The 26,781-nt window shown below is 33.4% G+C and overlaps 2 protein-coding genes across 3 annotated transcripts in view; both read left to right on the top strand.

Moving 5' to 3' along the window:
- The window catches only part of Apoltp (Apolipoprotein lipid transfer particle), a 1,459,665-nt gene that overhangs the window by 707,339 nt on the left and 725,545 nt on the right, over positions 1-26,781 (top strand). For both annotated transcript variants that reach the window (XM_072546518.1, XM_072546519.1), the window contains exons 32-33: positions 4,308-4,506; positions 14,687-14,889. In XM_072546518.1, the coding sequence (XP_072402619.1) occupies positions 4,308-4,506; positions 14,687-14,889 (402 nt within the window). The remainder of the gene's footprint in view (positions 1-4,307; positions 4,507-14,686; positions 14,890-26,781) is intronic.
- On the top strand, positions 20,948-21,632 carry LOC140452200 (uncharacterized). The gene is made up of 2 exons (XM_072546317.1): positions 20,948-20,987; positions 21,109-21,632. Exon 2 carries the CDS (start codon positions 21,117-21,119, stop codon positions 21,630-21,632), a length of 516 nt encoding a protein of 171 aa, XP_072402418.1. The 5' UTR covers positions 20,948-20,987; positions 21,109-21,116.

Consider the following 26,781-nt stretch of genomic DNA (forward strand, 5'->3'; position numbering starts at 1 on the left):
CTTGTTAGAATTTTTTTTTTTTTTAATAAATAAATGTTACCAGTTAAATTATATTCTGGTAATTTTATGCGAATTAAAGTTGTTGTACAGTGTCAAAGGCACTTTGAACATCTAAAGTTACTGCTATAACTTTTTTCTATTCGAAAATGCGTTAACAATGTCAGTATGAATTTGACCAAGTTATCCATTGTACTTCGATTTGATATGAAGACTATGGAATGGGCCAAGAATATTCTTTCTTTTTAGATAACGTAACAAGCGTTTATTGAACATATATTTTAAACTTCTTTGAACACATTTGCGCGGGTGAAGTGTCTTTTGTGATTAAACTAACGTACTGATTCCATTAGGCTTTTTTACTTTCTTTTAAAATACCCCTGCTCGCTTACATTCTATAAAAAAATATCATCCCATGTCTGGTTCAAGGGTGATTCCAAATACCAACAGCTGTCACTCGATTGAACAAAGATAAAATCTTAAAGTTTGTAAGCCTAACAGAACGTAAGTGGTGATATGATTTGTAATAAAGCTCGTATTTTTCTTCGCCAGATCACAAACTCCAATATCGAGTTTAATGCAAACCGGGGATGGTCATCAAAATTTAAAAACGCCACAGAATAAGACGTTTAAAAATGCCGATAAAAAACTATCCAATGATGAATCAGCTATCGGATCATGCCAACTAGAGTTAAAAACAGTAATTAGAGAAAAAAATTAATAGCGGAACAAGTATACAATGCTGACGAATCTGGTTTGTACTGGCGATTATTGCGCGATCATACTTTAGACTCTGCCAATGAGAAGTCAACTTTCGAAGGAAAAATGTTGAAGGTGAGAGTGACATTGATGCCTTGTGCAAATGCGGCTGGAACCCATAAACTTTAATTGCTTGTTGTCGGAAAATCAAAAAACCGATGAGCATTTAAATCAACACGTCTTTTTTTTTATTAACAAAATCGCATCAGCCAAATTGGCTATTAGCGAAACAATGACAGTGAACAATAATTTGTATTACATTTATAATGTTAGTTTAGATAGCATTTAAAACGTTAATTGAGCTTAAGAAACTTTTTATGTTAGAAATATTGTACTGTAGACCTAAAATATCACTAAGTTTGTTTGGTATATTGTACAACATGCGCTTTGGCGTTAGTGCTGGACATTTCTCTAATATATGTTTGGTTGTTAATTTTTCATCACAGTTGTCACATCTTGGTTCTTGTTTGTTGGAGAACACGTAGCTATTAGTTAATCGCGTATGACCCAGTCGGAGTCGCGTTAATATTACCTGGTCTCTCCGACTTGTTGGTAATGTGGGCCAGGGTTTTATCGATTTTTTAACATCGCGTAGCTTGGCCGATGACACTTTCCACTTTTCTTCCCACATATATCGCACTTTATATTTAACCGCCGCTTTCACGTCCGCACTCGTAAATGTTTTAGTTCAACACGTCTTGATGTTTGTTTCTTCGTACACAAGTACTTGGGCACGTTTATTGTGAGATAATTGTCCTAGGCCACCATCAACAGATGAACTTATCTTTGTAGACTGCAACATTTTTGCAATGTTCCTGCTAGCTAACACCACTGCCCGGCCTGTATACAATCAATGGATCAGAACGTTATATAAAATGTGAAGTTAAATTACCGCAAATCACTTTTGGGTTAACTGCCTTGCATTATGTTTTGACAACCTGATCGACACATTAAAATCGATATCTTTAAAGGACACTGTTTTGCTTTTGGCTAATAGCTGGGTCGATGTTAAGGCATCTCTAATTAACAAATCATGGAAGAATTTGCACCCTGAATTTCTCACTGATAATGATGAACCAGTAGATGATGTTCCCTTAGCCCAGATTTTTATTAGGTTAAGAGGACTCGATGATCCTTAAGTAAGTGAGGTAAAAGCTTAAGAATAGGCTGCTGTGGGTGCCGAAGGTGAGATACAAAGAAATAAAGTGTTAACTGATAAAGAGTATCTGTGAGCGGCTATGTGTGAGGAAGATGAGCAAGTTGAGGACAATACCGTTGAAGTTCTTGTCACCGAAAAAGTTGGTAGTTTAGAGACAGTAGCAGCTTTCAACAAAACTTTAAAATGGGCTGAAGTAAACGAATTTGATTACCAGGAAGTTATGTTTCTGTCAAAATAGCATCTGTTGGTCATGTTAATTCTGCGGTTGATCTCTGCGGTAGTATTATTTTAACTGTTTATTTTCATAGATTTCGTGTAAAACGAAAAAGCCATTTGTGTAGCTGATTTTTTTTTGATGCTACATAATTCTCCCAACAATCAAACAATATCATTAGCATAGGCAACGATTTGAACTGATTTATTATATATTGAATTAATGGTTGTGATTTGTGATATACGTATTATTTTTTCCAGATACAGATTAAACAGTATACAGGAGAGCCCGTTACTTGTTTTAAATGGTTTAGACAGTTCCTCTGATTTGGTGTTCCTAGCTCTTTGAACATTTCCCTTCTATTCACAGAGTCATAAAGTGCTTTGTAGTCTATAAATATGTAATGAGTATTTATACCATATTTCAGTTTTTTATGTCATTTATGCCATATTTCAGAAACCAGCCTGGTATTTTCCTACTATTTGTTCTTCATATGGTGCCATACTATGACATAGTACTGTGGAAAATATTTTATACGCTACATTTAGAAGCGTATTTGCTCTGTGGTTAGAGCATTCAAATATATCTTCTTTTTTGTGTATGGTGCAAAGTATTCCAATATTCCAACCATTGGGGAGGAATTTCTGTGTCCATATTTATTTTATAACTGCTGTAATGCCATTATGATATCGTGGCTACTTTCTTTATATAGTTTAGCTGCGAGATTATCTATTCCAGGTGATTTGTTTTTGGCTAGTTTTTTAACAGCGTCTTAAACTTTAAGAATCGTTGGTGGTTCCGTTTCCCTCTCGTCTATTCTCCTTACCCAACAGCAGAAACTGAATACAAAGCAGCAGCACAAACACCTCAAGACTCAATTTCAAGGAAATGTTGAGAAATTTTAATGTAATTGTCAAAACAATTTTATATTGTGATAATAAAAGTATACTTTTAATGTATAAAACTAATTAAAATTCAAAAAAGGTCATTTTTTAAAGGACTTAATTTTTAAGAAAGAAGTTACAATGGTTTATATATCAACTATGTAAAGTTTGGTTGATATTTTGACTAAATCTTTAGGTACTAGGTTACTTGTAATCTTATTAAATAATGTAGCCAATGTTAAGTGTTAATTGTTACTGTAGAATAAAGTATTTAAATAATTAACTGCGAACTCTTAATTATTATAACTGAGGAACAAATTCTAATACTTCCTACTTACTACTCTGGATGCTGCTCGCTCTAAGGACCGGGAAATAGAGAAAAAATCGGTAGTTGAGATAGCCATTATGTACAGAATCACGAGTTCCAAAGAAATATCTACCGACAAGTCCAGGGGGAATATACGAGAATGTATCCCTTAGTCACCTAGCCCTGAATGAAAAGGGCTGGAGGGATTTAAGACAAAATAAGTGAGGTTATATTTAAAGCGACTGCTGGAGACAGAAAAGCACGCCGAATCTACAAGACTTTTAATGAACATCGATGGATTCCTAACCTCTACACCATTACAGAGCTGGATTTATCATCCGCCATTAAAATGTTCAACATACCAGATGTCTTCAGTGAGCCAGAATTTTTTCAAGTCGGGATTTCCAGAGTCTGCGATGATCCCCTGGATTAGTCCAGTCCAGATCAGTATGCCTACTTTTTCTGCCCCAGCTTAAATATAATTCGATCCAGCTACGTAGACGAAAGCTCCCCTAGATACGACCCCTAGACTCTGGGTCAGTTGCAGTTTTCTACTTATCCTGTGTTATATTTTAACATAAGAAAAGCTCCTCATAAAAGAGAGTTCATACTCAGAGCGATGCTGAGGGCGTAAAGGCTCACCGACAACATTTGTCGGTCTTTTGACTGCCCCTCAACCACACGGGCCACAAGGCAGTTGAACTGATACGAGAAGTGAAACTGTACAGAACTGACCATGACTATACTTTTAAGTAAAGGAGCTTCGCAAATTACTACTCGATGATTTGCGATTGCCTTATTTGAATCGATATTGGAAATATTTTTTGATGTTTTGTTTGCAGTGGGAATAGAAACAGTACCACAGGTGGATACATTCACATATGAGCTAATGATACTATAACTTCTATAACTCTAATTTCTAACTAAACAATAATTTGTGAATATTTTAACCACTTTTATTTAAATTAAGCCAATTTTTATTTGCAGGTCTGGATACAATATCACTTTACGTCTTCCACATAGTAATTATAAAGGCATAGAAAGCCATATAAAGCTGCCAAACGAACATAAAGAAACCTACAGTTTGTGGTCTAATGTAGATTATAAAACAGGATTTAAATTCGTAGAATACTTTATCAAATACAGAACCAGCTATTCACAACAGAAGTATGGATCGTCTGGACAGGTAACTGTTGTCGTTTTTTATATGTTACAAATAATATTTTTATCCACATTGTTGTCGTTATGTTTTTACATGAAGAATTTTCTGCGATTGACAATTTATAAATACTATACTTTTGTAAACTATCTGTAAATCAAGATTTGTTTAAAATTGCAAAAAGGCAGGAAGTAGACGTGCTGAAAATTCTATTCTTCATATTAATTAATAATGAATATCGTAGGTTGTGATTTTCTGTTAATATTTTGATATGACTAAAAATTAACTATATTTAAATAACAGTATAGTAAGAAATGATCATTTTTTTTATTTTTAAGAAAAAAATGCACATTAAAAAATTGGCTTCTTTTAGGTACTAACATAATTGACAAACAATTTACAAAAACATGTCAAGTTTTTGAATACAAAATATCAACAAACATAAAGACAAGGGTTGAAATATCACAAAAAAAAAATAAAATTATTCAACACATGTCCAACATAAACTGAAACTATTGTCCGTTTGCTTCCTCATTTTCTTTTACACTGCACACAACGCATAGTCCGGTTAAATGTTCCAAACACATAAATTTGCAACACTGCCTACAAAGAAACCGAGTTCTGCAGTAGTAAGAACTACTGCAGAACGTACATCTTCCATACAGATTATTTTGGATATGTTGATTTCTTGTCTGCATGCCACAAATTTCCACTAACCTCATACGAATTGTCCTTGAAATATTTTGTTCTAGGGCTCGTCTGCGAATATGTTCGTCAATAAGTTGAAAACCTAAGTCTTCCAAAAACTTTTATCTAGAAATGCGTGTGTCTGTATTCGATTTGTATATAATGTAGGAATTTATCCCAGAGACATTTAAACAACTGTAAAAAATGACCATTGGCCAGCGACGAGTTGCTGTAGCGCAACTGTATGCCGCGCAGAGTTTGTCCACGACGTCCACGCCTCCACGTCTTATTATAATCTATGATTACTATTGGTTTACCTGTTGCATTATCAATGTTTTTGTCGTAATGCATAGTAGATAACACTAGAACATTTTCACCTTTTCGGGGTACACACGATACAAGGGTACACTTCTCTTGAAATGCGAACATACTGGTTTTTTCTGGTCTTTATTGTGTTAGTACTAGAGAAATTTGAGGTTTATTCTTTCGTAACGTTCCTATAATAGTTAGACGATATGCACGTTGAAGTAATTGTGAGAGCTAAACGCTTCACAAATCGGTTCACACAGAATTAAATTTTGTTTAATTTTATTTATTTTATTTTATTTTATTTTATTTTGGTAAAACGTTGACGTTTGTTAAACGTCATTTTATTTTTATAGTAAGGGTATATGTGTTTCACATATATTTGCCACACTACCTACAAAGAAACCGAATTTTGTGGTTTTTCTTACTACTGCAGAACGTACATCTTCCATACACATTATTCTGGATATGTTGATTTTTTGTCTGCATGCCACAAATTTCCACTAACCTCATACGAATTGTCCTTGGGATATTTTGTTCTAGGGCTCGTCTACGAATATGTTCGTCAATAAGTTGAAAACCTAAGTCTTCCAAAAACTTTCCTCTGGAAATGCGTGTGTCTGTATTCGATTTGTATATAATATAGGAATTTATCCCACCGACATTGAAATAACTGTAAAAAATGACCATTGGCCAGCGACGGGTTGCTCTAGCGCAATTGTATGCCACGCAGAGTTTGTCTACGACATCCACGCCTCCTTTAGTCTTATTATAATCAATGATTATTTCTGGTTTACCTGTTGCATTATCAATGTTGTTGTTGTAATGCATAGTAGATAACACTAGAACATTTTCACCTTTTTGGGGTACACACGATACAAGGGTACGTTTCTCTTGAAATGCGAACATACTGGTTTTTTCTGGCCTTTGTTGTGTTAGTACTAGAGGAATTTGATGTTTATTCTTTCGTAGCGTTCCTATAACAGTAAAGGTCGTGGCATATTATCGTTCACGTTGCGTTTCCAGCACATAGCATTTAGATTCCGAAAAATATAATTTAAATGGTTTTAAATATGAACAACGCACACTGTCCGGAACATAGCGTTTCAGACACTTAACGTTTCCGTTCAGTATATTCGAAAACAATATTTTACTGATGCCGACGGCTACGTAACGAGTCGTAACCGGTTAGTAAGGATAATGTGAATTAGATGTCCGTCGTTTTCCCCTTGTTGTTTATTTAGGTATTTGTTTGATTTTGATACAGAGTAATTAAAAAAATAATTTTCGAGGCTATTTTGTCATTTATGCATGCGTTTTTATTGCTTTGTGACAATTAATCACGGAAGTGATAAACAATTAGGACTTTCGTACGGAAGTGATACCTCTTCTTTTTAAAAATACTTTTTGGTTTGATATGTATGGCTTCGTTAAATGTAGTATTTTGTTTTTTAACTGAAGGTGAAATTAAATTTAAAACATATTTAAACTGAATCCTATTCATTCTAAAATATCCATAATATTTTTCATCGTCATCAATTAATTCTCTGTATAAAGTCCAGTATTCACATTCCTTCTTCCTTTCTCTTAGCATTGGATGTACTTCAAACCTTCTTTTTAACACAGTTTTTTATTCTTCATCGTTAAGTAGAAGAGCAATTGCACATAATTTTTGTCGAGAAAAGCGAGATCATATCTTCACCGAACAGTGTTCCGGACAGTGTATGTAGCTTTAAATATGAACAACGCACACTGTTCGGAACATAGCGTTTCAGACACTTAACGTTTCCGTTCAGTATATTTGAAAACAATATTTTACTGATGCCGACGGTTCCGTAACGAGTCGTAACCGGTTGGTAAGGATAATGTGAATTAGATGTCCGTCGTTTTCCCCCCGTTGTTTATTTAGGTATTTGTTTGATTTTGATATAGAGTAGTTAAAAAAATAATTTTCGAGGCTATTTTGTCATTTATGCATGTGTTTTTATTGCTTTGTGACAATTAATCACGGAAGTGATAAACAATTAGGACTTTTGTATGGAAGTGATACTTTTTCTTTTTAAAAATACTTTTTGGTTTGATATGTATGGCTTCGTTAAATGTAGTATTTTGTTTTTTAACTGAAGGTGAAATTAAATTTAAAACATATTTAAACTGAATCCTATTCATTCTAAAATATCCATAATATTTTTCATCGTCATTAATTAATTCTCTGTATAAAGTCCAGTATTCACATTCCTTCTTCCTTTCTCTTAGCATGTACTTCAAACCTTCTTTTTAACACCGTTTTTCATTCTACGTCGTTAAGTAGAAGATTGCACATAATTTTTGTCGAGAAAAGCGAGATCATATCTTCACCGAACCAAACTGAAACGTTCTATGTATGAAAATGTGAACGCGCAGCCCAATTGCTGGAGTGGAAACGCTACGTGCCGGAAACTATACGTGCACGATAATATGCCGCGACCTTTAGACGATATGCACGTTAAAGTAATCGTGCGAGCTGAAAGCTTGTGAAAAAATTATCCATAATAACGTTCCTTCCCGTTCCCCAAATCGGTTCACACAGAATTTAATTTTGTTTAATTTTATTTATTTTATTTAATTTTATTATATTTTGGTAAAACGTTGACGTCTGTTAAACGTCATTTTATTATTATTGTCAGAGTATATGTGTATCTAACTCAATGACGTATAATAAATATATATTATACGTCATTGATTTTACCTTACAATTACAGTAACATATATTTTTAGCAATTTTGCGAAAAAATTAATTACTGAAGTAGTACAATTTCCGGTTAAGAATATTTGAACCAATAATTTGTAGAATGAATTACCGATAAATTAACCGTATCAAGAACAAAATATTATTGAAATGTCAGATGTTGGTAGTTCAGATTTCTTTCCTAGGTGGCGTAATTACCTTACTAGACAAAAGGGGGAGCTCAAATTTATTTTTTCGAATTTCATTTTTGCGGGGTGCGGAACTGATGCGTCTTCCATTTTCGAATGAAAAACTTAAATGACATTTTTTCGTATTTTCAGTCTGAAAAGTGCCCCAACGTGATTGAAATTTTGTAAAAAAAATTTTAATTCGACAGAGTCAACGATAATGTTTTTTATTCATTTATTTAAGCTATTAGGATTATAAATAATACGAAGAAAAAAGGAAAAAATAGTTAATACAAAATAAAAAAAATATGCTTACAAATTCAAGAATAACATAAAAAATCATTATGAATGATAGTCTTTCTTACTGTCAAATTTATGCATCAAAAGGCATGATTTCAGCTTATTCTTAATAAATAAAATTCTTAATAAATTCATAATAAATCCATCTTTCCTCTATGGTCCACAGACGGCAGCACTTGCTTCTGTAACTAATTTGACACACCTTTCAGTGGATTGTGTATGACACGGAATTTTTCTAATATTCTTCAGGATTTCATTTTCGACAAGCTGTGGCTCTATGATGGCCTGAAATATTAGTTCGGTACTGATACTCTTCGTTAGTGGAGGTTCTGTCTTGGTTTTCCAATCTATCATATCGATATAATTATGAGCATCCATATTTAAAGTAGGTACTTGGAAAATACGCAAGGCTCCGATGTTTGATGTCTCTTTGATCTTCAATATTCTGCGGAGTGCAAGTTCTCTGACGTACTGTCTGTTGTCGGCTAACATTCCTAGTAGTTAATTCTCTGAATGTCCAAAGAATGCATTTTTCTGTATGACTGGGTCAATAATATTCTTCAAATGGTTTGGAAAATAGCGCGACAGTTTTATCGTATCATATAAATGTTTGGCACCAAAAATACACATTGGCTCAGTTTTGATCCTGAACCACATAGGAGCGTAGACCGTTAAAATAAATGTGCTTAGTATAATTAGGTTTTCTGACGCAGTTTTACTTGAGTCATATAATCTCAATATCCGGTTCGCCATTGTCAACCATCTAGAGTGAACTAGTTTACCAGGATTTTTTTCGGAAAATTTTCATCACAATGTCCACTATTGATATACTGATATATTTGTAGTAGATACAGTTGATCGGTGCTTATCTCTTGTGTCGATTTGGTAATCTCGGGTAACGCACATTTAATTGCATCAAACGGAACAACTGGTAACACTTCACAGTTAGTAACTGCCTTGCCAATGGGACCTGTGAAACCTTTTGGTCCACTTGTAGTGTCATCTTAATGTTGAAAAAGGTGACGCAATGGCAGTTCATTAGCGTGTAGTTGGCATACGAGCCATTAGAGGGGACGTTGAAACTTGATTTCCAATAAACGAATAACGCCACCTTTGATTCCTGTGTTCACGGCAGTTCCATCACAACCAATAGCCATTATTTGATTTGCATTGATGAACTTGGAGGAAAGGAATGTCAAAATAGAGTTGCAAATCGTTTTGGCGTCACCAGTTTTCAAAGAAATATGGCCTAGGTATTTAGAGTCCGGTTCTTTCAATATGGTAATATGCTCCTCCTGAATCACTCTTCTACGACCATCTTCGTGTATTAATGTTTTATCTTTTCTACCATCGTAAAATAATCCGATGATAGCACCAAAAATTGTAGGTTCACCTGTCAATGTAGCCCTAGCTTTAGAACGAGCTCGTCGAACTCTACTTCTGTCTATTACCCGTAATGAATCGTTTTCAGTAATGAGACCAATATCTTGGAAAGCTGCAGAAATGATTGCAGCTCCAGCACGTTCTGAAACCCCTTAATGATCTAATGTTCTGGCAACAACTGAAAATGTGACATCAGTCATAGTGAGTGAAGAAGTGGAAATAATTGATTGCGATTGGAAGTCCTCAATGTCACCGTTTTTCTTTAATGTATCTGACTGTTGAACATTCAGTCGTATCTTTGAAGTTGTAGGTGATTTGGAAGTACTAGGAATGGATTCCACATCTATTTGCAAGGCTCTTTGTTCTTCACGTTGCTTTTGTTGGTGTAATCTATGTAAATTCACCTCATTTTTTTTTGTCGCTTCACGATCTAAACTACTAATAATCATTTTACGGTCAGTTCGTTGGTCGATTAAGAAATTTCGTTCTGGTATTGGAATTTTTCGGTTTCTAGGACAGCTGCAATCTATGAACTCTAAACATTTGCAAGTAGCAATTTTAAACAATTTCTTGCTATCCTCACCAAACTTAAACAGCTTCTCTTTGTAACCAACTTCGTCCTTCCTGCCTTTATATGGTTTCAATAATGTTCTATACTTATCGTTAGACTTCGGCAAATATGTAAATAAAAATGTAGAAAATATGCGCATAAATATGGACGTGTTTACCCGAAAATATGCAAATATTTTACAAAATATGCATACAAATAAATAAAAAAATCGTAAAATAGTAACAATTTTATTTAAAAAAAAAGTGTACATAACTAAGTATTTCCTACTATTCATTAAGATTTACATTTATTTTAAGTAACTACATCATTTTTAAGTATGAATAAACTTATTTAGAATTATGGTAACAATAAATGACCAAGTGGTGTTCAAAATTTTCTAACAAAAACTTGTGGCTTCTGTCTGAGTACATATATTTATATATGGAAAAACTTCGTTCAACATCAACTGATGTAACGGGAGCATTTTTCAAACTAACCAAAACATTTGGTTCTAAATTAATTGTTTCCGAAATATTTCCAGCTAGAACACTGACTACTTCAGAAAGAATATGGTAACCTTTATTTTTTTCCATAGTAGCTTCAAATTTTTTTAAAATATCTTTTCCAATATTACCTCTAACGTTCCGACAACATGACGCAAATTCTTTTATTAATGCTGTACTTTCGAACAATGACAGTTTTGGTGATTCTAACTGAGTAATTGTTTTTTGAACAAAACTAAAATTTGATTTTATAAATGAAAGTTCTTGTTGAAGCAAGTTACTCTGAAAAGTTTGTTTAGAATCCAAAAGAGATTGGGAACTTTCATCTGTTAACGTATCAATTATGTTCTTTATTTTAACAAAATGATCTGCATAAAAATTAGCTGCTTCTAACCATGTTCCCCATCGCGTTAAAATAGGTTGTGGTGGAAGAGGAATGTTAGGTAGCATTTCTTTATAAAGTTGAATTCTTATAGGAGATTTAAGAAATACTTTTTTGACACTGGATATCATGGTATTTACAAGAGGAAACTTTTTTCGTATTTCCTCTGCAACTCTGTTTAATCCATGCGCTACACAAGTAACATGTATTAAATCTGGGAAAAATATTTTTAAATTTTGTCCTGCTTTCACCAAATAAGGAGCAGCATCCGATAAAATAAGCAGTAATTTATTAGAAGGAATAGTTGTCGGAAGAAAAAAAGTTGCTAATGTTTCTTGTATAAAACGCGAAATTGTTAAAGCATTTGTTTTCTCAAGTTGCTGGCATGAAATAAGATGAGATTTTGGTAAGGTATCTTCTTTAAGAACACCAATCAATAAATGAGCAATATACTTTCCTGAGGAATCAGTGGTTTCGTCTACAGATATGTAAAAATAATTATCTGCAATTTCTTCCTTAATATTAATTAACACCGACGAGTATAGCCCGTTCACATTATTTCTTCTTAGAGACCGATCACTTGGAACATTAAGTTTGCAATATTTTTTTAGAAACGAACTAAAATTTACATTTGCTAATTTTGAAAGCGGTATGTTTGCTGACACTAATGAGCGACACAAGTCTTCATTAAAAGTTTCTTGCTCATCTAATTTTTTTGAAGTAGATTGGAAACATTTAGCCATTGAAGTTTGATGTTTTCCTCCTATTTTTCCTTTTTTTGCAATGTGTGAAGCAGTTCTCACATGTTGGTCTATCTGAAATTTCTTCTCACATGCTATCTATAAATAAAAATAAAAACCTTTATTTTAACCCAACCTTTAAAATATAAAAATATACAAGGTGTTTTTGGTTAATCAAATAACTGGTTTGGAAAAAAAACACTCGCTAAATGTTTTAAATGCAGTATTAATCCACAAATTAGTTTTTGTTACTAACCATTAGTACATCATATAACTTATTTTAAAATTCAACAAAAGTTTTTTTTTTGTTAATTCAATTACAATAAAAATAATTGTGTTTTAGAATAGCTGACTTCATAAAAAAAAGTAAAGGTGAAAAATTTTTCTAAATACACGCCATTGTATTGTACCATGGACAATTTTTTCTCACTAAAGGAAGCTATTTTTCATTTAAAAACAACCTACGAGTACTAAATTTCAAGTAAATACGTTTATTGGTTTTAAAGTTATTGTTGTTATTAACTAAAAGAATTTAATTTTTTTTAATTTTAACACCCTGTATCTCGAAAAGTAAATAAGTTTGACCACTCATTAACTATATCGTTTTGTTCAATTTTTCGAGAAGTATCTACAGTCAAACGTTGTAAGTGTCATTTGGAAACACCCTGTATGTATGAAATATTAGATATTTAATAGAAAATATTAGATACTTACAATTTTGCCACAGACTGAACAGTAGATTTTTCCCATATCCATAGACAGCTCTTTATAAGGTTTAATCCAAGTTGAAGCACTGGTTGTTTTAGGCATTATAAAATCACAATCTTCCTTTTTGTTACACACAACGAGTGTTTACGCTTTGAATATCAAAACAAAAATGATTTACAAATCTGAGCATCAAATTAGAAATGTTTAGGTACCTAATTCAATAAACTGGGAGATTTTGTAAAATCCCTAAATTAGGAACAAAACTATTAGCCGTTTACCTGCTGTTAAGATACAATAAATTGTAGATATATTTGGGGATTAGATCATAAAATGCAAATGAGCGAACCCTTAGCGATTATCCAATAACTAAATGCCTCAGTGACCGAGACTTTCTAAGAATGTTGAGGGCTACTTAAATTGATCTTCTTTGAAATTGTAAATGTTTTGTACCTGTAGAGATTACGTACTTAGATCATTTCTTGATTAAAATGACTACAAAATTTTATACAAGAATTGAAATATATTGGTATGTTTAAAAATTTTCAAATACAGTATAAAAATCTGAACTTTTATGCACTTTATGCAAACTTTTATACAAATATGCCAAAATATGAAATATTTGCATAAAATATGCACAATATGCAAAATATGCAATATGCATATTTGCCGAAGTCTACTTATCGTGGTAAGCTGTAACTCTGGCTAATATTGTTTTGTGTTCTACGATGGGAATTGAAGCTCTGCGCCACATCTCCTCTACTCTTTCCGTCAAAATTTCACTGGTTTTCCGCGCACAGTTGTTATACTGTTTTTTATAGCTTTGAGATACGAATATAAACAGCTTCATCATATCTTTATACGTAGGTAACACATTTTTAGGGAGCTCACTACCAGAACCAAATATTGGACAAGATACTTCACTACGGAGTAATGCCATAGATGTAATCTAATTATAGCAACTGAATTCACACAAAAATTGTCGCAACACTAAACTTTGACGATTGAGCTTGATACTATAGAAAACGATACTAAACCAACCGATTACCGAAACAGTACTGAATAGTGAATACAAAAGATGCACCTACTACCTACTTAGAATTGAAATAGAGTGGGAGAGTAAAGTTCGACTTCTGTGACAGGTAATAACTGGTTGGTATCTCCGTTAGGTAGGGGGCTGGCCCGAAATTCAAAATAGATCGATTTCAGTAGCACCGGGGCAGTTATTCTGATGGAGATAGCAAGAAGTGTTAATGAAGTTTTCGTTTCATATCCTAGGACCGGATTGATACCGCACCTCGCGCATGAAAATTTTTTTTTTTTTTATAACTTTCAAAATTTTATATGACGTTGGGGCAGATGTCAGAGTGGAAATATAAAAAAATGACAATGAACTTTTCGAATACTGTCCCACAGTAGCGTCGATTCCGCACCCAGCGTTTGTGAAAATCGTTATTTTATTTTTCTCCATATAACAGCGCTCCACCCTACTAGACAAACAGTGTAACTTTTCATTCTAGCCTTTTATATAGACAGATAGTTAACATCTAGCTTGTTTCTTCTCTCCTCTTATCTGACTGAGATCTTCAAGAGTTACATGGTGAAAGGGATTCGTATATATAATTAGTTCCCCGTAGTTTACAAAACGTCTTTTCCAGTTTGCTTAAAAAAACGACAACATTGTTGAGATATTTTACGAACCGTTTCTTTTAAAGGGACTGATAAAAGGCTTACAAAACAAAATATTCGTTTTCAGATTTCCACTGAAGACAAACAGAACTTATCAGGAAACATCGAAGTGGAATGGAATGGAGAACTCATCAATAACTTTGCGAATCTGAGGAGATCAGAAGAAACATTAGACTTAATTTACAAATTAAAAACTCCCAAATTTATTGACAGGCAACTGCTGGTAACGGAAATTAAGTATAAATCTTTAGGCGATCACCATAATTTAACGTGAGTATAACTGACGTTTTTAATTTTTCTTTTCAATGTTGAAATAAAACTCTTAAATTTTAATCATCAGTAAATAATTACATTTAATTTTTCTTTTTGAAACTTGCTACACTGTATTTACACTGTAAAAAGGCTTGTTTTATAATATACAATTTATGTATACATACCAACTCTTCATGTAAAATGGAAAATATGCAGAGCTAGCATATTTTTATGGTATGCTGTGGAGAAAATCCAAGAACTTAATTTTTTATATTTTTAACTCAGGATTTAATGGTCAAACTCTTTTTTCACGTACACCTACAGTGTATATTATTAAAATATGGTCCTCTTTTAGACTTTAATATAACCTGAGATTAGAAAATATAGTTTTAAGTTTATGCCAATGGAGTCCTCTTATTAGGTCAAGTGGGTAAGGGATATTTTTTTTGCATTTTGAGAAAATTAGAGATAAAGTTTAGGTCATGTGATAAATACTGGATAGTTTTCTCTAGGTTAATTTTGATATTTTTTTGATACAGGGCTTGCTTTATCTGCTTTTTAACCCTTCAATAGTCGCTAGGAATTTTTGAAAATTAGTAGTCGCGCGCGGTCGAAACGGCCGTTTGGTCTTTTACTTCTTAGTTTGTGTTAATAAAAGTATTTGGAACCAGTTTAAGTAAAACATGATTTTATTAACCCTTAAATAGTCGTTAGGAATTTTTGAAAATTAGTAGTCGCGCGTGGTCGAAACGACCGTTTGGTCTTTTACTTCTTAGTTTGTGTTAATAAAAGTATTTGGAACCAGTTTAAGTAAAACATGATTTTATTAAGGTTTAGTAAGAGTAACATATTACAAAATAATATAAAAAGTAAACTAATGTTAAAAACACTGGACAGAACATTAAAAAAACTATTTTCTATTCCGATAAAAAAAAGGAAACTTTTAGTTAATCCAAATAAGTTCAGTTTAGCACTCTTCGCATACTGCACGTGTATGTTCTCTGCATAAAAACTTTTTACATTTACAGCAGGAAACAGTCGTTTTCCGGTTCTTTTTACGGTCGCAAAAGTAGCATCTACCATGTACTCCTTCATTCGTTGGAGTGCCGTCTGTGTTAGGAATATTACATATGGCCTTAATACGTAACTTCAGATCTCTATTTAAATTGTCTACTGTTGCTCGGACCCGTAGATATTCATCCATAAGAGAAAATGCTAAATGCTTCAAAAATTTTCTTCTAAGCATTTTATTATCAGCAAGGTTGTTACTTGCATGAATCACTAGCGAATTAATGCCTGCGATATTTAGTATGGTGTTAAAAATTACCATGGGCCAACGTCTTGTTTTTCGCGAAACATCATAAGCGGAGCATAGCTGATCAACGACGTCAACCACGCCTTTTATTTTGTTATAAAACGTCAGAATTTCTGGTTTATAATGTTCAAATGTATCTCTATCTATAGCGTCGTCATCATGTAGACTTGAAACAAAGCAATACAACTTTCTTCTTTTTGGGGATATACGACACTAAGGTACATGTATCTCTAAAGGCGACCATATTTGATTTTAGAGGACGAGATCCTTGAAGTAATTCAGGGGGCAGGCAGTTCCCTTTTGTTCTTTCTAATGGTCCCCACGACAGTCAATCCATATTCTTTTTTTAAAACATCTATTAGAGAAATGCTAATGAACCAATTATCTAGAGTAATGTTGCGCCCAGAATTCTTTTATTGGCGCACACATTCTTTTTACAACTTCTTTCGGGGAATTGTCTACAGTAAATGGGCCATCTGGTTGACGACCCACATAAACCTCCATATTTATGGTATAATACATTTCAGCATCACATAAACTAAAAATTTTGAGCCCATACTTTGAGGGTTTGCTTAGAATATATTGTATCCAAGGGCAATTCCCTAAAAATCCAGGAAGCATTTCATCGCATGTTAAATTTTGCGAAGAGTTTTATCCCGATTTACACTTTTCTACGAATTTGTCAAAAAATATTCGGATGGCGGCCATCTTATCCAGTCTCCTACGTTCTTCACGATTGACCTTATCATCAAATCAAATGCATCTTAGAAGAAACCACAATCGGGGTTTGCCATATATCTTGATTCTGTACTATATCTGTATTCAGGTGATGTGCTTTATATGTCCCCGCCAAATATAAAAGGCCTATAAGAGCACGAATTTCAGATGGGTTTGTAAGCTTTGCATCCCTCTCCCTAGAGAAATTGCTTGCTATACTTTCAATGTACTTATTAGTGGATTCTACAATTATGTAAATCATGTCCCCATCAATGAAATAACTCCATATTTCATAAATGTCTTTCAACTTTTTCGTAAATCTATTAGGCCCAGGTGATTGTTTTACTAAATTAGGCTTGCTCATACGTACCCTTTTGTTTTTTCTTTGACGCTTTCTCCACACTGTACCATCTTTTCCCCTAAAAACAGTTTCTTCTTGTACATTATTCAGTAAAACTTCTCCTATTTCCTCTAAATCATGTTCTTGTTCGCTTTCTGAATCTTCCGACCTCTCATCAATAACTTCCGGATTTACTTCATTCTCGTCATCGTCGTCGTCATATTTTATATCAAGCGGTTCTTCTTCCATGAGGGCTTGAAGTCTACTTTGTTCCTTCTCATAGTCCATTTTAAAAATAAAGCCAAACAAGTTATATATAAAAGTTTGCTGTAGCTTCAAAATTTAAAAAAAATTAATATTTGATTCTCAATAATAGAACAAAGAAAATTATGTAATATCGTAATAGTAATTTGCTGCAAAGTAATTTAAAATTTGAGGACTACTTACATAGTAAAAAAAAGAGAGGTATATTCAAAAGGTTACTAAACAATAAGACAAAAGTATAATAGTATATTATTTAAAAAAACTAGCGTTTATACATACCTTAAGGTGATAAGAAACACAATAAAACGATTTATAAAAACTTTTTAGCTGACTAGACTAGCGCGGAAATTATGACCTTTGCGCTGTAACTCCTAATCAACAAACCTCCCGCTACTCTTATTTAGTACTGAGGCTCCTTGCATCGAATGAGTAAGCTACTGAAGGCCGTGGTTGCCAAATGTATTTTTTTCCGAAATATTAGCAATTTTTAATACGTGCGGTCTTTTTGACCATGTAGCGACTAGTTAAGGGTTAAAAATGTGACCCATTATTTGTCAATGATAGGATATAATGATATCAAAGCAGTAGCAAAGTTTCAACACTTGGTGGACTGTCTTCTGTTAAAGGTCTATGGCTTCTTATTTCAAAAGCAACCTTAGCGCCAAATGCCGTCTTATGCAGGTTAAATGGGTTCTTCTTTTCAAGGCGGAACCACACAATCGTCTGTATGCCATTGACCTCCACAAAAAAGAAATTATCAGGAAGTTCTCCTAAGGAGGTAATGAAATGACGTTTAATATTCACGATGGAAAATTTAAAACTACAAACGATGTTTCGCCAATGCTCCGGAACAAAAACCTAAGCTCACGTGTTCTGTTTGTTTGTTATTTTCAATAAAGGAATACCCCGGTACAAAAAACTGTAATCTATGTCTCTATGTAGGTTTTGGCTACCACATAAGACCGTATTATCAGAACAGTTTTAGTTTGTACTCCATAATTATTCCTGAAGGTGATAATATTCCTAACAGTGGAAGGTGAAGTTTCTATATACTTTAGTAAGCAGAATACCACTTCTTTACAACCTCGACCACCGTAACCTTAATGCCACAAAAATATTGCGGTTTTACCACTTTTTAAGCCATGAAGATAAACGTTGTATGTCCACAACTATCTACTGTAAAACACCTTGTTACAAGTGAGGTTTGGGGTACGAAGGGTTTTTTCTAAATCAAAACATAAAACTGCGATATTTGGATCATCTTTGAAATGCCTAATAGCTTCAGTTTTTGCTGTCTTTTGACTTTGTATTTATTGATGCCATCTGAGCCATGTTTAATCAGATTTTTAGTCTATCACATGTTGTGTAAGTATCAGTGTGAGGTTGTTTAAATTTAATATTAAAATGGTAATTAAATATATACCGATAAAATGAATATTTTGCCGGTTCAGTTTCAATTTCTGTTTTTACAAAATTCTTTACACAGGTGAATAAGTTTTGTAATATTTAAATTCGATGAAAGATGCTTTTGAGTTTGTTTCGATACCAAGCTCTTGTATAGTGATTGATATATGTTTTTAAACTGCTAATATGTTCTTTCACTCGATTAATCTTTTCTTGTGGAATTTTGTTTGCAGACTCTTTTCGTCCTCGTTTCTCTTTCGGTGTCATGCAAGGAGTATTGTTTTCTACTTCGTTATCAATTCTCTTATTTATTTCAACAAAAGTTAAGCTGTAGAAATCAGATGTATTCTGTGGCACTATTAATACAAGGCCACTTTAAAAAAGAAGTACTATTAGCTGTCACTGATGGTGACGTAGATAAGGGACTTTAGTTTAGAGAGGTTTATGGTTTATTCACGTTTTATGAAAAACCTTTTTATTTAGTATGTACCTTTATGTAAAGCAGTGGCGGCTCGTGGCTTGAGAGACAAGGTCGGCAAGGTATTTTTTGTCCCCTCAGATAGGTATACCGTCTAATAAAGACTTCAATCATCATAGGAGATTTTTTGTTGTCTTCTTTTTTGTTTTTTTTTGTTTTTTCCTATAAATTTAAAACCTAAACATGTTTATAAATTAACTCTAGTCTACGTTGTTTGGAAGTAGCAAAATGGGTTATAACGTCATCGTAAAATTTATTAGAGTTTTGGAGAGATTTTAAAAGTTTTTTTTCTATTGACATTTGAGACAAGCTTTCTCTCTTGTTTCATGGTATTTCGACAATACGTTTTGATTCTTTTGAGGTAAGAGAAATCTCGTTCATTTGAAGCAGACGTTGGTGATAATGAGAGAATTAATGACAATAATTTATTAATTTCGGTAACAGTTTGTTGTAATGAATTACAGTATATAAAACTTTTAATTCATTTTCTAATTTTATTTTATTAAAGAATGATGGATAATTTTTAATTAACCTGTCTAATAAATATCTTGGAAATTCTTTGGCGTAACTTTTAAATTTTGAATCGTCAAAGAGGTCAAAAATTTGCAAATCTTCAAAATTCGAAAAACGAGTATCTATTTGCATAATAATAGTATCCAAAATTTCAAAATATACTCGTTTTTCGAGATCTGTTTCTGTGTCATGCCTTTGTCTTTTTTTGGGGATTCGGAAATATCAAGCGAGTCCAAAACGTCACTGCGTAAATACTGGAAATTACTATCATTACGAAAATCTCTGAGATTTTGCACCAGTCTTGTTATTCTATTTTTGGAATGAATAATGTCAGTTTACTGATTTTGAACAACATTGAATATCAAATCGGTTTGGGTAAACACTTTCTTAAAAATATTAAAAAGTATGTTAAAAGAGTAATCATTTAATAAAGTTTTCAAACCGATTGCTTCACGTATCGAGATATCATCACTTTCAAAATCGTCGCATTCAATAATAAAATCAAAAACTTCCAAAAGCTGTTCACGAAAATCTGCTACAGTGAAAACTAACCGAGATTTAAAATTCCATCACGTCTGACAAACTGTTGGCATTTTTTTCGAAACAAACCGTTCTAAAACATTAGTCCGTTTAGGCGAGCTTGAGAAAAATGCAGCAAATCCGCTTAAACTGGCAAAAAAAAGACGACATTCTTTAATTTTTTTACATGTATCCTGCAAAACTAAATTCATTCTATGCGCATGACAGTGAGTAAATAAAGCTTGCGGTGCAATAGTTTTAACTTTTGCCTGGAGACCTTTTAATTCACCACACATCACGGCAGCGCCGTCATAAGTTTGCGCTACCAATTTATTTTTGATATCAAAAAATTTTAATCTGTCCTTTAACCCTAGAATACTAACCATCGTAATTTTTACGACGCCAATGTCATTGTTGTAGGATATTGTGGAAGGGGTACACCAGTATCTCTCGCCCGCTCATCTATTCTTACATTAGTGTATATCGAAACGTTTTACAAGTACAGTGACGCCTACACTATAAGTGAAGTACCTGCAAATGAGCACAGCTTCGTAAATATTACGAAGGTAAGTGGTAACGTTATAATTGCCAAAAACAGCGATATTGTCAGTTTTTATTTTCTTTATTGTCAGTTTTTATTTTTTATTATCAGTTATTTTTTTATTATCAGTTTTTATTTTTTTTTAGTGTGAAATATGAATATGAAACAGAGAGACATGCACAGGCCCCTCACGCAGCGGGAGTTGGAAGCTGAGTTGCAATTGTGCCTGGAAGAAATTTGGCCAGATGAATCAGATAACAATTCTGATAAATCGGAAAGTGGATCTGAAACAGAAGATGTCGTTTTAGAAGCATTCAGTCCATCTGAATCAGAGTTCGAACCATCAAGCGAAAACGACTCAGATTCCGACCATGACTTGCCATCCACTAGTAAGAAAAGAAAAAGAAGTTCTAAAAAGAGTAATGAGTTGGAAAAACAGTTTACTTCAGTGTTTCCAAGAAAAGAAAGTAATGGCTCTAAAATCGACAAGGAAAATAAATGTCCTGCTCAGCAAACTCTACCAAAAGAAGAAAAATCTCCAGAAATTGCAGCTAAAGAGAAGCAAATTCGGTTGCCGTCGACTCTAAAAGGTAAAAATGGACACAGATGGTCCTCTCAACCAAAGGCCGCAACTAAAACTCCAAAACGTAATTTCGTACATTTTGTTTAAGGCCCCACTAATAAAACCAAGGAAGCACAAACTCCCTTAGATGCTTTTCATTGTTTTATGAGTCCAAATTCACTGGAAAAAATTCTAGAATATACAAATGCCGAAATTTCTGTTAGGGCACAAAAATATAAAGTCGAAAAACTTACAAACTCGAAAGTGAATATTGACGAATTGCATGCACTCCTAGGACTACTTATTTTTGCTGCTGCCCAAAAAGACAATCATTTAGCGACAAGACAAATGTTTGATGACAAAATTTCTGGTGCGATATATAAAGCAACTATGGGCCGGGAAAGATTTGAATTTCTTGTAGAATGTTTACGTTTTGATGATAAAATATCTAGACCATACAGAAAGGAAACAGACCTATTAGCAGCCATTCGTGAAATATGGGATGATCTTATACAGAACTGCAAAACGTCCTATAAGCCCGGATCATACCTAACAATCGATGAGCAGCTACTGGCTTTTAGGGGAAGATGTCCTTTCCGGATGTATATCCCAAACAAGCCAGCCAAATATGGACTGAAAATAGTAATGCTGTGTGACGTAGGTACCAAATATATGTTCGATGCAGAATTGTATTTAGGAAAGGGAACTAAAACCAATGGACAGCCTCTAGGAGAATATTATGTAAAACAATTAACTCAGGGTGTATACGAAAGTAAGCGTAACATAACCATGGATAATTGGTTTACGTCAGTACCACTAGCAACGGAGCTCTTAAAACCTCCTTACGATTTAACTATTGTTGGTACCCTACGGCAAAATAAAAGAGAAATACCTCCCGAGATGATAAATCTCAAAAATCGTGAAATTGGTCATTCCTTATTTTGCTTTGATGGTGAAAAAACAATGGTATCCTATAAGACAAAAGTAAATAAGTCTGTGCTTCTTTTGTCGACAATCCACAATGGTCCAGTAGAATGTGATCGAACAGGAAAGCCAGATATCATTAAATTTTATAATGCAACCAAGTACGGAGTAGACACATTTGACCAAATGTGAGGAAACATGAATGTTTCCAGAAAAACACGAAGATGGCCTCTTTGTCTGTTCTATGGCATGTTAAATATAGCTTGCATAAACTCTTGGATAATTTATAATCATAACCAACAACGACAGCAGAAAAAAACCATCACCAGAAAAAAATTTATGGCCATTTTGTCTGAACAACTGACTAAACCTTGGCTACAGCATCGTGTAAATTGGCCAACTTTGAACCGCTCGGTAAAGTTACTTATTGAAAATATTTTAAATCTGGAGCCGCAGCAAGAACGAGTATGCCCTACTGTGTCAAAACGTGCCATGTGTCAATTTTGTCCGTCTAAAAAACGTCGAATGACAACTCATCATTGCGAACACTACCGACGTCCATTTTGTGGTGAACATCGCGCCCTTTGTTGTCAGCAGTGTAGTTCTAAAATTTAGAATTTATATTTTTTTGTGATTTTCAGGTTTTAGAAACATCTCTTTGTTCAAAATAATTTGTAAAATTACGTTAAATAAAATACTTTTTCAGTGACCACATTTTTTTCTCAGCGTAGTAAATTTTACGATGGTTAGTATAAATGAAGGTAAAAATAAGGTTAGTATTCTAGGGTTAAAACACCAAAAATATATTCTGCCTTATGGCTTTTACTCACATCTGTAAAACCTAAAAACCTCTCATAGATATTACCACGTAACGCGTATCGAACAACAATTGATAATTGTGAATGACATGATATGTCGGTAGTTTCATCTACTTCTAGTGAAAAGCAAATGGTTTCCTGAATCTCAGATTCAATAAAGTTACTCAAAATGTAACTAATTGATTCTATTAATTCATTTTGAATTGTTTTAGATACATTGCTAAATGTCTTCGAGTCAGAAAGTAAATTAGAAAATTCCAAATCGTATTTCTTAAACATTTTTATTAGTTCTCTATAATTACCTTGATTTAACGAATGCTCCGATTCATCGTGTCCCCTAAAAGATAATTCCTGACAACTTAAAAAAATTACAATATCAATTAAACGACGTAAAACTGCGTGATTATTTTTTACAATTTCGTTATGTTTAATAGCATTTTCACGTTGGGCATTATCTAATGAAACATAGATATTTTGTTTTCCAAATAAATCTAATTTAATCTGGCTGTGAGTATGATCTTTCGAAATATCATGTTTATGTAAAGTCCTAAGTAATTCCTTTAAATTATCGTAACCAGATTCACACCACGGATTTTGATATTGGCCCCTATTTGTCGAAAATAAAATGCAAGGCCAACAGAAAAGTTTGTTTTTTATTTCACTCCCGGTAAGCCATGAGTACTTGCTGTACCAATTATCTGAAAATGATCTATTACTTCCCTTACCCGCACTAATATTTATAAGCCGGGACATTTTAGGCAAAGGACGCCCCTTATTTTTAATAACAATTTGTTCTTCGTATGGAATAGATGAAAACCCATTATGCAAAATATAATTTACAATATCAGACTTATCAATACTTACAGTTTCTCCCATGGCTTGCATTTTTTAAGTTAATTTACCTGAATTTGTTTACACTTTAATTAAAAAAAAAAACTTCTAATATGTCAAAAAACCCTTTAACCTTTAACTATTTACGGCAGACGTAACGTATAACAGTATTACTTTAGAAAATAAAAATTAATCACAGAAAGAAAGGTTAGTTCGTGCACTGAATATCACTTCACTTTACTACTTACGTTCTTATATGAAATAACATTTCATCCCGCGCTGGCAATGTACAGTTTGCGACCAATCACCAATCCCAATGAAGCATCGGCAAATTTAAATTTGCCGTACTTCAACTAATATTCCGTTGATTTTTACAAGTAAATCGTCAAGGTTTGGATCGGCTTGCCGAAAACTCAAAACGTGCCTTTTTAAGAATTCACTGGCGGATGGATGTCTCCGATATCGGATCATCAATTTGAAAAGTGTCTACGCAGGGATCACTTAACGCTCAGATTGGACGAATTCTTTTAAAAACCATGAATAAAATTTAGTCTGGTCGAATTCTTTTAAAAATCATGAATAAAAGTTAGTCTTTATTATCTCACAGATATTTTTTTATTTCTCAAAAACAAATGACATCAACTGATTACCTGTCACAATTAATTATTGAAATACTGATTAAATTAAATATTAAAAAAACTATAATATCTATAAAGGTGTGGGTCGGCACTGCCGACCCTGCCGACCCTGACCGGCCGCCACTGATGTAAAGAATAAAAACGGAAGTTAGGCCATCTTATTATTTCATTTTAAGAAATGACCCAAAAAGTAAAAACGCTTTTCATACCCTTTCAGTACACAGGATATACCTACTCTACGCTTACCGTCTTTTTTACTTTTTCCTCTTTACTTTTTGCTTAAAGGTTTTGTTAATCTAATTAGAGAAAAGAAAAATGATATTTGTAAGTCATAGTTACCCAGTTTCCAGTACTTAACACATATCTCCTGACTGTCGCTTTGTTTCCGAATTTTTTGTGCAGCATTTAAATCTGCATTTATATTCCTTTAGTGTCCTAGCAGCGTAAAGTTTCCTTCTGTGTCAATATATTCTTACCCGAAATTCTTTTGTATGTGCACCTTAGATCTTTTTTTCTAACGCTTTCTTCTAAACTTGTTTGGATTGTCTAGATCTCGAGACTGTTCCCCTGATGAAAACAGATTCGCGTCACTAGTCGCGGTTTCAATATTCATATCTACGCTGTCACTTATGGATGTGCAACAAAAGAGTGGTCCCACGTAACAATGTTAAATACTATGTTTATATGAGATTCAACCACATTTGAATGTAATGAATCGTTCTCAAAAATATATTGTATAAGGGGAGTTTGTATTAAACATTGAGTTGACAATAAAATAAAATACATCGCGCGAGGAATCCACGAGGTGCTGTTTCTAGGTTCGCTTGCGTTGTGCAACTGGCTCTCTCGCGAGGCTTCTTGTCTGCTAGGGAAGTCGACGGAGCTGCTGACGGCATAGTACGGGAGATTAGTGGGTAATACACAGGTGGCTGTTATAATTGTTAAATAATTTTGTTAGAAAACGGACTATAACCGCCAAGCTTGTTAACAAGGTTGTGTCATGTCACAAAATTGGAGGTTGATTTACTTTTAGCCACAGTGTTATAGGCTACAGCCATATTGTGGCTGAAAGATGTGAGGGTATATATTTTGCCCCATGGAATCTTCAAACTCTAATTATTCATATTATTATATGTGCTGTAATATTTTTGTAGAGTCGTCTTCTTGTTTAGTGAACGTGTGTTTTGTTTTGTTTCATATGTGTTGTGTATGATAAAGGATTATGTATGATCATATAGGGTTTCTTATTCTGCTATTGTAGTATGTTGTTTGTATATTCTTGTTGGTGACTTCTTCTTCTACTATTGGCAACCAAAGCCTGCTGCATTCTGCTGATGTAGCAGGCATGACTATTATTGCATTTTTTTATTGGACTCTATATTCATATCTCTGGATTCATATCTATGGATTCTATCATAAAAAGTTGATCATGAGTTACATTATGAATAATAAGTAAAGATTCAACTTACAAATTTCAGATTGATATTATTGGTATTGAAATACAGCAACTAAATTATCTCCTTAAATAATATATTTTTATGAAAAATTGAAACAAATCGATGGCTTAATCTGCAAAAAACCCAACTCCATTAAGGCAAATTTGTCAGTATGAACATAAAATCGTTCAGTTTATGAATAGTTATACTTACAGTTAATTATTAAATCTTAATTCTTTCTTTTAATACTTGGTGTTAATAACAATTAATGAAAAATAACTTTGTTTGGAACTGGAACATCCAAGGATGGCGAACTAAGGACAAAGAGGTGATAGAGGAATTTAAGAGGATGAACCTTGATATCTTGGTAACAACTGAGACCAAGAAAAAGGGAAATGGTACACAATTTGTAGATGACATCTTCTATTCTTGGAGCGGGAAAAAGAAGGAAGAAAGGGCAGCTGCCGGAGTGGGGATACTAGTCTAGTAACAAATGGGTAAAAACAATAAAAACATGGGAACCAATAAATGAACGAATAGTAAAACTCATCATGGAAATCTATGGCAGGCAAATCGTGATACTGGGATTATACGGCCCTACGGGTAACAG

Source organism: Diabrotica undecimpunctata, chromosome 10 (assembly GCF_040954645.1).
Source record: "Diabrotica undecimpunctata isolate CICGRU chromosome 10, icDiaUnde3, whole genome shotgun sequence".
Taxonomy (NCBI): Eukaryota; Metazoa; Arthropoda; class Insecta; order Coleoptera; family Chrysomelidae; genus Diabrotica; species Diabrotica undecimpunctata.